The following is a 13681-nucleotide window of genomic DNA, read 5'->3' on the forward strand; positions in this document are numbered from 1 at the left end:
CAAAAACAAATTGGTATAGAAAGTCTCTGAAGAAGTCATTAATTAAAGACTGGAAGACAGCTGGAGAATTAGTTAGGCCAAAAGGCATAACTATTCAAAATGCCCCACATGAATCTTAAAAGCACTCTTCTATTTATCTCCTTTCTTAACATGAACATGGTGGTAAGCTGTGAACAAGTCTGGTTAAGAAAACATGGAAGCTTCTTGAACAGATTCAAGAAGGAAGAGCTCAGAGGTAGAGAGTAATTATTTTCAATGGTGATTTGCTTAAGTTCACGGTAGTCTATGCAAGGTCTGAACATCTTATCCTTCTTCTCCACAAAGAAAAAAACAGCTGTCATGGGAGAAAAGGATGGATGGATGATGCCTGCATTAAGAGAGTCGTTGATATTTTGTTCCATGGCTTCTTTCTCAGAAAGAGAGAGGTTTTACAGACGGCTAGATGGAAGAGTAGCACCTGAAAGGGATTTATGGAGCAGTAATATGTGCAATGGGGTGGTAATGAAAGAGCAAGATCCTTGCCAAAACTCTCTGGAGATCACGGTATGTAGATGGAACTTTGGAAAGATCAGGAGGGTCTTTCATAATTGCAGAAGAAGTAGATGATGGTTGAATGGCATGCTGCAGGCAGGTGGATAAACAGACGAAGCTCGAGAGCTTGATTCCGGACTCTGACCAGTTTATGTGGCGATTGTGTTTCTGTAACCAGAAGAAACCAATACAAGGTGAGTCCTGTTTGGGAAAACAAAGAAAGACATTTCTTCATGGTGATTCCCTGAGACAACAAACTGAAGAGGTAAGGTCTGCTGAGTAATGGTTTGTAGAGGGCTTCCATCGAGGACTAAAACAGACAGGGAGAAGTTAATTATATGAGGGGAATGTTGCAATTGTTGTGCTGCAGCCAATGGATGAAACATGGACTGAACTGCACACAAACAAAGAGAAACTCCGAATCCCTAAATTCCTAATATCCCTTAAAGAAAGGTGAATCATAAAGCTGAATTAATAAAGCCTAACCCACCCTGCTATAGGGAGCATAAAGCATAATGCTACTTTGCGAAATCTCCTTAAAGAAAGGTAAACATAGGGCTAAATTGCTAAGATTTCTCTGAGGAAAGGTGTCAAACCTTTAACGTTTAAAGCATGTTATTATAAGCCATACGTTGAGGTGTCAACCTGTGCACCTGCTTTTACACACATACAAACGTTTAACGTTTGTTGTTTTGTAGCGTCTCCTGCTTTACTGGCACTGCCATACTTGCACAATGATCATCTGCACTGTTGTATTGCTCTTGCATCTTATACTGCTCTATATTTACTCTCACTCACTTAAAACTGTGCACATATATTTATATTATATTGTAGATATGTTTATACGGTTTAATTTGTATTGTATTGCACCAACTACGCCAAAACAAATTCCTTGTATGTCCAAAAACGTACTTGGCAATAAAGCTTTTCTGATTCTGATTGTTCTTGCTTAATTACTCCGTTTTTCTTTGTGTCTAAGGGTGTAATTAAAGGTTTAGGGTTAGTTAATTAAAAAGAAAGACGGATTATCAGAAACAGAGTTAGACTTAGCCTAAAGGCTGAAGATAAGGACATTGTTTAAATATTTTTCCAAAAGAAAGATGATGCACATCAAAACAGAAGAAGAAAACAATGACCAATATTTAACTCCCAAATTGATCAGAAACTGAGTGTGACTCACTGGGATCACTGGGGCAATCTTGCTGGCGATGCTGCGGTTTAGAGGGGTGTACTGCTAAGTTGTAAGAAGACCACCACAAAGAAAAATGGAAGAGGTTAACATAAAGAAAATAATCTCAGAAATTAACTTCCTAAACTATAAGGATCAGCCTGATTTTAATACAATACAGCTGAAAAACAACAGTGAAGTTGGTTATTCTTTGAAACACAATCTGGTAGCCTTAACATTAGTCACTATAAGTCACTTAAAAACCTAACCCAGTTTGGGGGTCATATCCATAACCCAGTCAATTCAGGACTGGAGCAGTTCATACTTGATGGTTAGAATGGTTAGCAAAAAAAAAAACTGGGTAAGGGTGTTGCATGATAATAAACATGATGCACATACAGTGAGAAAAATAATCCTCAATTTCCTGGGCTTATTTTAACACAGTTATGTTTGTTTTCCCATTTACAAGAACAAGAATAGTCTCTTTTTTTTATGATGTTTTCATTTCTCAAAAGGAGACTAAATCTACATGAAAACATATTATAATTTATTTGCAACTCAGCGAGGACTGAACTTTTGAACCTTACCTTTGTAGTGTCATGGTTTGTTAAGTCTGGTTCCATTGAGGAATCTTGAATGAGAATGGTCTATTCCTCTCCTAAAATAGCCAATTATCACATATTATAGCTAATATACACTAATATAATATAATATAATATATAATATACACTAATATACACTAATACAGCTCATACACCCTTTCAACAGCTTTGGCTCTTAGATGAAAACCCAAGCATATCTTTAGCTGTTCGGTTCGTCTTCCTTTAGTTAATGCTGTGCCAGCATTTAGAAATTAGATTATCATCTCATGCACGGGACGTGCTGACAGACTCATGATGTCCAAAGCCTGGTGGTTTTGTAGACAGAGGAAGTGCGACGCAGTTACTTCTAGTTGGTAATGCTGGTTGGTTTCACATTGCTTCAAGTGTTGCAGGAGTCTTTGTATTAGGAGATTTTTGACCCTCTTCATCTACATTGGAAGTAGATGGAAATTGTGCCAGAAATCCAAAATATATATCATATTCATGTTCTACACATGCAAGGTCTCCACTGATTTTGAAATAGAAGAGTTCATATGAATATAAGCACTTTAAAATGAGTCACGTCTTTTGCTGCACCCCCAGTCAGCTGATCACGCTGGGTTCATACACTGAGCAATGGGTTTCTCATTATAATCACTCAAAAAACTGGTTGTTCAGGTGTTCCAAAAGCACACTGGCAAATGAAAGTAGGAGACATCTAAGATGGTGATTCAGTATACATGCTTCTTTTCCTGTACTTTTCATGCCTCTTACTCATGTTATTAATTTACCCATTATAACTGATTTCCCCTGAAAGAGGATGTGATTATAGGTTAATTTGTATTTAACCTGTATGTTTTAAGGTTCTGGGGAAGATTTTACCAAATCAACTAATTAGGAAGAAGCTCATACTGGTTTACACCTGTTCTTCCACACTATTCGACAGAGTCTGCTATTTGCTTCTTTATCTAGCAGGTGAATTTTTTACTTTATCAGGGTAAAGTAGTAGAGGGGCAGTTTGTTTGGATAACTAAATGCATTTATTGCATCAAAGCATGAAATTCATATTCAGAAATGATTAAACATGACATTTTTTAAGTTAGGTTTAGAGTGGTTTAAATCATATACTGTTAACAGTGAACAATGGGTTGTTATAGAAGGTGAGAAATTGACAAAGGATTATAATAGGGGTATTTGTCTACTTTGAATCTGACTGATTTGTCAAATTTATATCCCGGTGCAGGATCCCAGATGTATGCTGATGACATACTTACACATGTAGCTGGTACAGAGGTTACAACTATTTCAATGCTGTCTCTGTTTTTAGACCTTTTTACACCACCGAGGAACGGATCACGTTAAACTATATGAAAACTTTGTCAATCAACGTTTTTCTAGGACACGAGTCTTGACTGTCAATAAAGCTTTGAATTTAAAGATTAACCACCACTGACAAATAAAACATCACTGAATTTAAATTTGATAAGCATGCCAAGATCAAAACAAATCAAACTTTATTTATTTAGCTGCTTTCAACATCTCAATGTGCTTTCCATAGAATACTAAAAACCATACCATTTATGACAATTATTAGGATGAACATAAAACAATTGATAAGAATAAAAAAATAAATTAAAAGCTCTTTCAACAAGAAACATCTTCAGTTTGACCTTGAATGCTGAGATGCCTCATAAGAGATGCCTTGTAGCTAAAGGCTCTGCCCCCTCGGGGAACCACAAGCAAACCAGTTGTGTGGGAGTGAAGTGCTCTTTTTGGACAGTAAGTTATGATAATGTCTGGTAAGGAGGAGTAAAGCCTTTAGGTATTTGATAAGCTAGAGTAAGAAGTTTAAACCTAATCCTAAACTGAACAGGAAGCCAGTGGAGGGAAGATAAAACTAGTAAAATGTAGTCTCTCCTGTTAATTCTCATTAAAACTCTAGCAGCAGTGTTTTGGATCAGCTGAAAACCTCTCAGACTTACTTTGGAATAACCTACTAAAGAACAATACAATCATCAAGCTTAGAAAGCGGCTCTAGAAACTTAAATGTGAACTAAAAGACAAATCTTGATAAAAAAAAAAAAACAACTCCAAGGTCATTGACAGTGATACTGGAAGTCAAAGTAATTCCACCCAGATAAATTAATTGCAAGATGATGAGCAGAGTTGCAAAAGCAAACCTGGATACTTTTAGACTTTTTAGACACATGCTGCAAATGTTTTCATGCACTCAGTGACTTTTTTTCTGATCTAAATTATTGTGCACCTCTTGTTCACAAGCAGCTCCAACAACTATTAAGTCACTTAAATTTATTTAGAAGCGGGTGATTAAATTCCTGGAAGGCAAGCCTGTTAGATCCCATCCCTGCCATGTTCTCATAAAATTGAACACGATGGATTTTAATAATTTTATAAAATTTTTATATGTTAAACTGATTGTTAAATGTTTTTACTCGATAAGGTTCCTAGGTTCCTTGGTGACCTTTTTGTTCCTCTTAAAACTACAGGTTCAGCACAAAGCATTGAGTAAGAGTTTTAAGATGCCTTTAGGTAAAACCTCTCTGGAAGAAACAGCATCCTCTGTACAAGGAGTTAACATGAATTTCCTGTCCTGCAGGACTAAAACTGAACTCCAACAAGCATCAGTTTAAGTTAAAGTTTAAGAACCGCTTTGTAGTCATGAATGATTGTAAGATCTCTTTTATTGATTGTAATATGATTGATTATTGTTCTGATTGTTTTTATTGAGTTTCTTGTTTTTATTTTGTGTTGTATGTGCATCTCAAATCTTGTATCATGTTTTTATTGTTTTTCCAAAGGCCCAATAAAGGACTGGCATCGCAAATTAATTTAGGTCATGATGTAAAGTTTTTGGTATTTGCTAAAACCTAACAACAAACACAAACAAATAAATTCAAATTCTATTCAGAAGTTGTAGTCTTAAGAGAAGACGTTTCAAAGAAAACATTCAAGCATTGGATGATGAGGATTGTCTCAGTGTGATGACAAGCTGTTTGTGTTGAAATGGTAATGTAATTTAAGTCGTTTTTTTACCATCTGAAGAGTTTTTTTGAGCTATTGTAGGACTTTTTGAATCGCAGAAATAAAAAAGGCTGACAAGATAAAATGTGTTCTCTAAAATTTACAGAAGTTCCTAAACTTCTTGACTTATGTGGTGCAGAAACTTTCAAAATAAAATTTATTGAGCTAGTTTTCATAGTAAAAAAAAATTGTATTTACCAAGGGAAAAGATTCGAGATCGTCACTCAGGTTAGCTTTATTGATCACCATGCACATGGGAGGCCATAGATTAAATGACAGGGAGCGGGGTGATTACTATTTTATGTCAGGCAGACTATCAGGTTATGACGAGGGCTCTTATCCAAGGCACCAAACTTTTCATCAACACTCTGAAGGTCCTAAAAAGACAGAAAATAAAAACTTTGTCATCAAGGTTTCTGCAGGATCTAGAACTTAACCATTTAGATTTTAGGCCTTAAAAAAGTCTTAATTAAGCTGAGATTTTCCGTAAAATGTCTTAAATTACCTTATACTAGGGTCTTATTTTAAAATGTTGTTCTTTATTCATTATATTTACTGTTTTTTATTAAGTTACAGTTTTCATTAACCTTATCTGCTTTGGTTCTGAATGAGATCTTGGCACTGTTATGCTTCGACAAAACTACAGAACTTTCAGAACCTTTCTTGAAGAAATTAAAATCAAAACATTCTGATTAGATATTTACAACCAGGTCCTTCGTTATGATAAAAGCATAATTTAGGGTTTGGCTTGAAATGTGTGATTTTTGTAGTTGACTAAAACCCATCAATATGACAGTTATAAAGTTTATTGTTTACGGTTTTAATTGTGAAATAAAACTTTAGTTACTTGTCAGAACGGCAAAATACCAAATTTAGTGGATAACATTGTTTTTAAAAATTGCCTAAATTTTCAAATAAGTTACACATACGCTATTAAATAAGCCAGGTATTAAGGTGCATTATTTTGTATAATTGTTATAGGTCTAAAATTTTATTTATAATGGTCTTAAAAGAGTCCTTAAAGTTCCTAAATATAACTTACTGAAACTGCAGAAACCCTGGACATACTTTACAGAACATGGGTTTGGGGTCCCCTCTGTGGTGACTCTATCCTGCCAAACATTTGGGCTTGGGCTGAAGGAGACTCCACTGTCAGCAAGCATGGGTGTCTCTCAGACCCCAGCCACAACCCCAATTTTAATGTACTTTAGACATACATGTCTGCTGCCCCCTTGGTTTTGGTGGCCTATGTTTCTCGAGGATGTGTCTGGACAGCTCAGAGATCTTTTTCTGTGAAATCTCTGACACCTCAAACATGGCATCCCTCACAGAGTTGACATGTAAAATATTGATCTGCAGGCAAAATACAAGGTTACCTTCTTCAACCAACTTAGATTCAAACTGAGGCGGAATATTTTATTAAAAAGGAACAGATTTCCAGCTTCACTCTATTCAGAACATTTTTGTCCAACAAGAACAATCCTGCCAGTTATTAAAACCTAGTTGTAATGTATAACACATATAAATGAATAAAATCCCTTTTAAATTCAAATATCTGTTTGTCACATCACTTTCAGACAATCCCCAAGTTTAATATCAGTATTTGTCAATGTACTATGCTTTATATTTTCTAGTATAAATTTCATTTGAAAAATCCCCATAAACATGTTTTTAAAGTTGTTTACTTAATCTCTTCTTTTCAATACCCTCCAATTTTCAAGAGGTTCTTCTCTGAAACCACCTCTACATCTAAAACTTAAAAGGTTTATAGACATGTCATGTTTTATCAGAAGAAGACCAGTTTGTTTTTGTTAACAATAACAGAAAAAAAAAGTTGAGTGAACAGCTTCTGCTGCCTGACCAAGAAACAAGTCTAACAAGGTACTGCTGGTGACGAGAACATTTTGGAGAGGCGGTGAAGCAGAAATGTTCAACACAAAGATACAGCATCTCATTACAACATTTCTTTCACTTAGTACCCATGAACATCTTTGAAGACTAAGAAAAACATCTTACGTTATTGATTATGTGAAAGTAACCATGCACCTTGAGATGAATGCTGCAGTAATTAACTTCTAAACGGAGCAGAGACAGTAAAGTGTGAATTACAAAGATCAGAAGTTTGCTCGGACTTAAAGGTGACTAAAAACCTCTGGTTGATGGACTTCACTTTATCTCCACACATGCCAGTGGTAACTGTTAGGAGGGAATGTATTGAAATACATTTACGATCCACCACAGGCAAGAGAGGTTCAGTCCTAATGAGAAGTGTATTCCTGAATGTTTAAATATCAGCACATTTATCTATAGCTAAAAGTGAAAATCTACGGGTCAGTCCAACATGTAGGTTTTTAGTGTAACTGTAGTTATTATTTTATTTTGTTTGTTGAAGTTTTTTTAATTATATGTTTGGCCTTCAAATGTTTGAACAAAGGTTAAACCTGTCAGAAAAGTTGAATCTTTGTGATGTCTGAGAAAAATTTCAGGGGATCGTTTCAGAGACAGAACTATTTGCTGGTTGTTTTGCTGCCATTATGGGACTTTCATCAATATTTTCCATATAAGTGCTTGAAGAACAAATGCTGCCAATCCCAGAGCTGATCTCAGACTCTCTCACTCTCCTGCTCAACCATTCAGCAACGTTGTCATGTGCTCGCTGATTCCTGAACTCTGAAAGGCTCCCATATTCTGAGGCAACATCTCCGCTCACTGAAACAGAAGATAGTAGTTTAGTTCCACATTTTCATTGTTGGCTGTTTGCATGCTTGATTCTTCTTGCTAAATAAAATCTGATTGACTGTTGCATGAAAAGTCGTCTGCAGTAAAATACATATGAATACATATGAATAGTGGTTTAAATATTTGCTCAAATTAAACTTACTGTCTGGAATGTGATGATCATCCATGCTATGTGCCATTTTCTCAGAAGGTACTGCTGGTTCCTCTGGTTCTTTCGATAAAGCCTTCAACATTCTCTCTATCAGGTCCTGCTCACGTCTACTCCACTCATCTTCTGTCAGCATGTGTTTCTTTCCCAGCCAAGAAGAAATCTCAAACGATTTTCTTTTTACTTCAGTTGTGAAACATCCTTTGTTTAGTTTTACCATGTCAATAATTTTTTGGAACAGCTCTTTGACTTCAACAGGACCATCGGAAATGTAGGGGTTTAGAACATGGTATCTGTTTCCACACTTCTCCAGAAGCTCCTGGAGCTCCTTGCCCTCTCTGGCAATGTAGTTCTCTACAGGGAGGTCATTGAGCCAGTCTCCCCAGGTAAACAGCACCATGCAGTGTCTCCACACTCTCTCTGTTAATGGTTTCAAGACCTCCACCAGAGCTTTGAGATCTTTCTCTGTGAAAGCTCTGGAGATCGGAACAACCAGGAGAAAAACATGAGGTCCTGGAGGACACATAGAGACACTGTGGAGAACTTCATCTTTGATCCAGTCTGGTGGTGTTGGGTCTGTGAACCAACCTGGTGTTTCAACAACTGAGACCTTTACTCCATTAAAGTTTCCTTCATGTTTTACACATGTTCTGGTACCTCTTTCATCTTGGTAGTTCTGAAATAATACAGTAAAAGATATATATATATATATATATATACATATATACACACACACACACACTACTGGTGAATGAACACACATGGAATTATGTAGTGAACAAAAAGTGTAAGATAACTCTAAACATTTTTATATTTTAGATTATTACAAACAGCCACCATGTGCTTTGATGACTGCTCTTGGCATTCCCTCCATAAGCTTCATGAGGAGGTCACCTGAAATGGTTTTGAGTCTTGAAAGAACTTCCCAGACGTTCATTAAGTGACGGCCAGAGGTTATTATTTCAGTCATTACAGCAAAGGGTGGCTACTTTGAGGAATCTAAAATATAGTATATATAAACTTATTTTACAATTTTTGGTTTGCTACATAATTCCATATGTGTTCATTCACTGTTTTGATGCCTTCATTGAGAATCTACATACAGTGTAAATAGTCATAAACATAAAGAAAACCATTAAATAAGAAAGGCATTCTGAAACCTTTGACCGGTAGTGTATATAGGGACATACTTTACTCAAAGGAAACCTCCAGTCTGGATGTTAGACTGAATTAAATGCTTTTGCTTAATGATCATGTTGGTTTACCTTTTTCAAGTTCATTAACATAGCTCTGCCAAACGTTATGTTAAATCTCTCCTTGAAAAGAATCTGATTTCCTGCTGAACTTTTTCCTGAACGTATCTGGCCAACCAGAATAATCCTGATGTCAGAGACTGGCTTTCTCTCACCTGTAAAACAAACCAACAAAATGCAGAGTTATTTCTAAAACATTGTTACATTACTATATCGTAAAATAAGTTATATTTATTGCTTACCTCCCAGCACCTCTTTCAACACTCTTGACTGTCTCTCATTGATCTTCTTCAACCTTCTGGCCATCTTGTCTCCAGCCTCTTTCTTGGCTTCTATCTGTGCAGCTCGGTCCAGGTCCACTTCATAATAAGGATCTTCATTTCCTGCCCACATCTCTTCAATCTTCTCAAGGAGCTCATGTACCTGAGTCGCATCACTGTGATCCGTGTTGTTCAGGACATGATACCTGTTCCCACACTTGTTCACTATCCACTGCAGACCTTCTTCACTCTCTATACGCTCCTCCACAGTCTTCACTCCTAACCAGTCTCCTCTGGTGAACAGAACAAGTGTGTGTTTCCAGACGTCTTCTCTAAACAGACTCATGTGTTGCTGGACACCGTTTAGGTATGATGCATCAATGTTGATTGCTAGAGGAATAACCAGCAGCACAGCATGGGGTCCTGGAGGACACAGATACACACTGTTCTCAATTTCCAGTTTGTCCATCTCATTGGTGTCCTGAAGGGTGTGGATGAGGTACCATCCAGGAGAAACTACCACCGTGAGCCGCCTTCCTTCAACCACACCGTGGTTTATTTCACTGTGTGTTGGTGTTAGTTGATCCATTTTTTTAACACCAAATGCATTTTTTCCTAGAATGGTGTTTCCTGTTGAGCTCTTGCCAGCCAATAAACAACCAATTATCACTATTTTCAAATGGTTTGGAGGGACTTTTCCACCTAAACCATCAAAACAAAGCAATACATTTTTATTTTAAAGAATATTGTAACTCAAATAACAAAAAATAATCTATGTGTCTATCCAAACATTTGTCAAAGCAATAAGAGTTATTAATTATTGGTGGTTGTATGAGAAAATGTTTAAGATGGTTTTAAAATGATTTTTGTGGTTTTTGTTTTATTTTATTTACAGACAATAAACATTTTCCAAAAGTGTTAATTCATTTACAAAATATTCCTTCTCAAAATATTAGCATATTGTGATAAAGTTCATTATTTTCCATAATGTAATGATGAAAATTTAACATTCATATATTTTAGATTCATTGCACACTAACTGAAATATTTCAGGTCTTTTATTGTCTTAATACGGATGATTTTGGCATACAGCTCATGAAAACCCAAAATTCCTATCTCACAAAATTAGCATATTTCATCCGACCAATAAAAGAAAAGTGTTTTTAATACAAAAAACGTCAACCTTCAAATAATCATGTACAGTTATGCACTCAATACTTGGTCGGGAATCCTTTGGCAGAAATGACTGCTTCAATGCGGCGTGGCATGGAGGCAATCAGCCTGTGGCACTGCTGAGGTCTTATGGAGGCCCAGGATGCTTCGATAGCGGCCTTTAGCTCATCCAGAGTGTTGGGTCTTGAGTCTCTCAACGTTCTCTTCACAATATCCCACAGATTCTCTATGGGGTTCAGGTCAGGAGAGTTGGCAGGCCAATTGAGCACAGTGATACCATGGTCAGTAAACCATTTACCAGTGGTTTTGGCACTGTGAGCAGGTGCCAGGTCATGCTGAAAAATGAAATCTTCATCTCCATAAAGCTTTTCAGCAGATGGAAGCATGAAGTGCTCCAAAATCTCCTGATAGCTAGCTGCATTGACCCTGCCCTTGATAAAACACAGTGGACCAACACCAGCAGCTGACACGGCACCCCAGACCATCACTGACTGTGGGTACTTGACACTGGACTTCTGGCATTTTGGCATTTCCTTCTCCCCAGTCTTCCTCCAGACTCTGGCACCTTGATTTCTGAATGACATGCAGAATTTGCTTTCATCCGAAAAAAGTACTTTGGACCACTGAGCAACAGTCCAGTGCTGCTTCTCTGTAGCCCAGGTCTGGGGAATGCGGCACCTGTAGCCCATTTCCTGCACACGCCTGTGCACGGTGGCTCTGGATGTTTCTACTCCAGACTCAGTCCACTGCTTCCGCAGGTCCCCCAAGGTCTGGAATCGGCCCTTCTCCACAATCTTCCTCAGGGTCCGGTCACCTCTTCTCGTTGTGCAGCGTTTTCTGCCACACTTTTTCCTTCCCACAGACTTCCCACTGAGGTGCCTTGATACAGCACTCTGGGAACAACCTATTCGTTCAGAAATTTCTTTCTGTGTCTTACCCTCTTGCTTGAGGGTGTCAATAGTGGCCTTCTGGACAGCAGTCAGGTCGGCAGTCTTACCCATGATTGGGGTTTTGAGTGATGAACCAGGCTGGGAGTTTTAAAGGCCTCAGGAATCTTTTGCAGGTGTTTAGAGTTAACTTGTTGATTCAGATGATTAGGTTCATAGCTCGTTTAGAGACCCTTTTAATGATATGCTAATTTTGTGAGATAGGAATTTTGGGTTTTCATGAGCTGTATGCCAAAATCATCCGTATTAAGACAATAAAAGACCTGAAATATTTCAGTTAGTGTGCAATGAATCTAAAATATATGAATGTTAAATTTTCATCATGACATTATGGAAAATAATGAACTTTATCACAATATGCTAATATTTTGAGAAGGACCTGTATGTAGCATGTGCATTTTCTTCTATTAATATAGAGCACTTAAGACTCTAGAAAAAAAAACTTGAATTACCTTCAATCTGTATCTTCAGTTGTCTTCTTTGTTTCTGTACGTCACCAAACCTTTTTGAGCCTTTTTCAACCAAGACTTTTATTTTCTCTCTCAGAGCATTTCCATGAGAAATGTCAACAGGACAGTGTCTTCCTCCATTGTTTGCAACCATGGTCTCAATTTTCTCAAAAAGCATCTTGACTTGATCTTCATCGTCTCTGTTCCTGATGTTGAGAACATGTTTTCTGTTTCCACATTGTTGAAGAATCCACTGCAGGGTTGGACATCTTCTGATATGAGATTCTATCATTTTATCACTACATGGAGCAACTGCAGTGAACATCACAATGGTGTGACTAAAAACATCTGCATTGAAAAGTTCCAGGTGCTCCTTTAGTGATGGTTTGGATAAATAAAAATCAACAGGAATGACCAGAAGAAACACATGAGGTCCTGGAGGACACAGATGGACACTGTTCTGGATTTCTATCTGATCCAGTTCTGGAGTGTCTTCTCTTAAATAATGCCACCACCAGCCTGGAGTATCAACTACTGTAACTAGTCTGCCGAATACTTCCTGCTGCTTCGCTTCACTCTGAGCTGTTCTTCTTCTGGTGTCAAAAACATCTTGACCCAGAATGATGTTTCCAGCTGAACTTCTACCACTGAGACTTCCATCTAGATCTCTCCCTCCTATCAACACAATCCTCAACTCTGCAGCAGGGTGGCTTTGCGCTGTTATTAGAGATAAGGAATTATTTGCATACAGTTTTCAAACACCTTTCTAATCCAACAGAACATTTCCATTGAAATACTGATACAATGTAATAATTTAAAATAACATTCACACAAAACAAAAAAACTTTCATCATAAAAACTAGAAAAGCCACTGGAGCCATTTTGTCCAACTCCAATCTTCCGTATAAAATCAAAGCTCCTGAATTCCAAATTTTCAGCAAGTAAAATAAGAGTTTACAAAAGCAAAATTCAAGACGGCATGAAGTTTAGGGAAAGTTTTACAAAAGATCACTGACCTGAGTTGAAAATATCAACCGAACCAGCCATTTCATTAGCTTCTCTCTGCCGATGTCTCTGCTTGTTGTCTGTTCTCACAAAACTTAAATGAAAGTAAATCCTGCAGAGGTGAATGTTGTTGAGGGATGATAGTTGGTTGGTAGAGAGCGCCATCTGCTGGACGACTAGAGTACCCATACGTTTATTGGGGTTACAAGAAGTACAGGTCCTTCTCAAAATATTAGCATATTGTGATAAAGTTCATTATTTTCCATAATGTCATGATGAAAATTTAACATTCATATATTTTAGATTCATTGCACACTAACTGAAATATTTCAGGTATTTTATTGTCTTAATACGGATGATTTTGGCATACAGCTCATGAAAACCC

At 37.2% G+C, this 13681-nt stretch overlaps 1 protein-coding gene across 1 annotated transcript; it reads right to left on the bottom strand.

The window, feature by feature from the left end:
* Positions 1-5545: 5545 nt before the first annotated feature.
* LOC124863315 (GTPase IMAP family member 8-like) lies at positions 5546-13420 on the bottom strand. Its single transcript, XM_047357649.1, has 6 exons — positions 13308-13420; positions 12295-13008; positions 9705-10424; positions 9475-9617; positions 8204-8885; positions 5546-8031 (listed from the first exon to the last, which is right to left on the bottom strand). The coding sequence occupies exons 1-6, from the start codon at positions 13336-13338 to the stop codon at positions 7805-7807; spliced, it is 2517 nt and encodes an 838-aa protein (XP_047213605.1). The 5' UTR covers positions 13339-13420; the 3' UTR covers positions 5546-7804.
* Between the last annotated feature and the right edge of the window lie 261 nt (positions 13421-13681).

Source organism: Girardinichthys multiradiatus, chromosome X, assembly GCF_021462225.1.
Source record: "Girardinichthys multiradiatus isolate DD_20200921_A chromosome X, DD_fGirMul_XY1, whole genome shotgun sequence".
NCBI classification, from domain to species: domain Eukaryota; kingdom Metazoa; phylum Chordata; class Actinopteri; order Cyprinodontiformes; family Goodeidae; genus Girardinichthys; species Girardinichthys multiradiatus.

Coding starts and splice junctions, on each gene's coding strand:
- LOC124863315 (XM_047357649.1), bottom strand. CDS start 13,338: ATGGCTGGTTCGGTTGATATTTTCAACTCAG. Junction 13,009..13,307: donor GGTTGATATTTTCAACTCAG/GTCAGTGATCTT, acceptor CTCTAATAACAG/CGCAAAGCCACCCTGCTGCA. Junction 8,886..9,474: donor TGTTAATGAACTTGAAAAAG/GTAAACCAACAT, acceptor GTATTATTTCAG/AACTACCAAGATGAAAGAGG.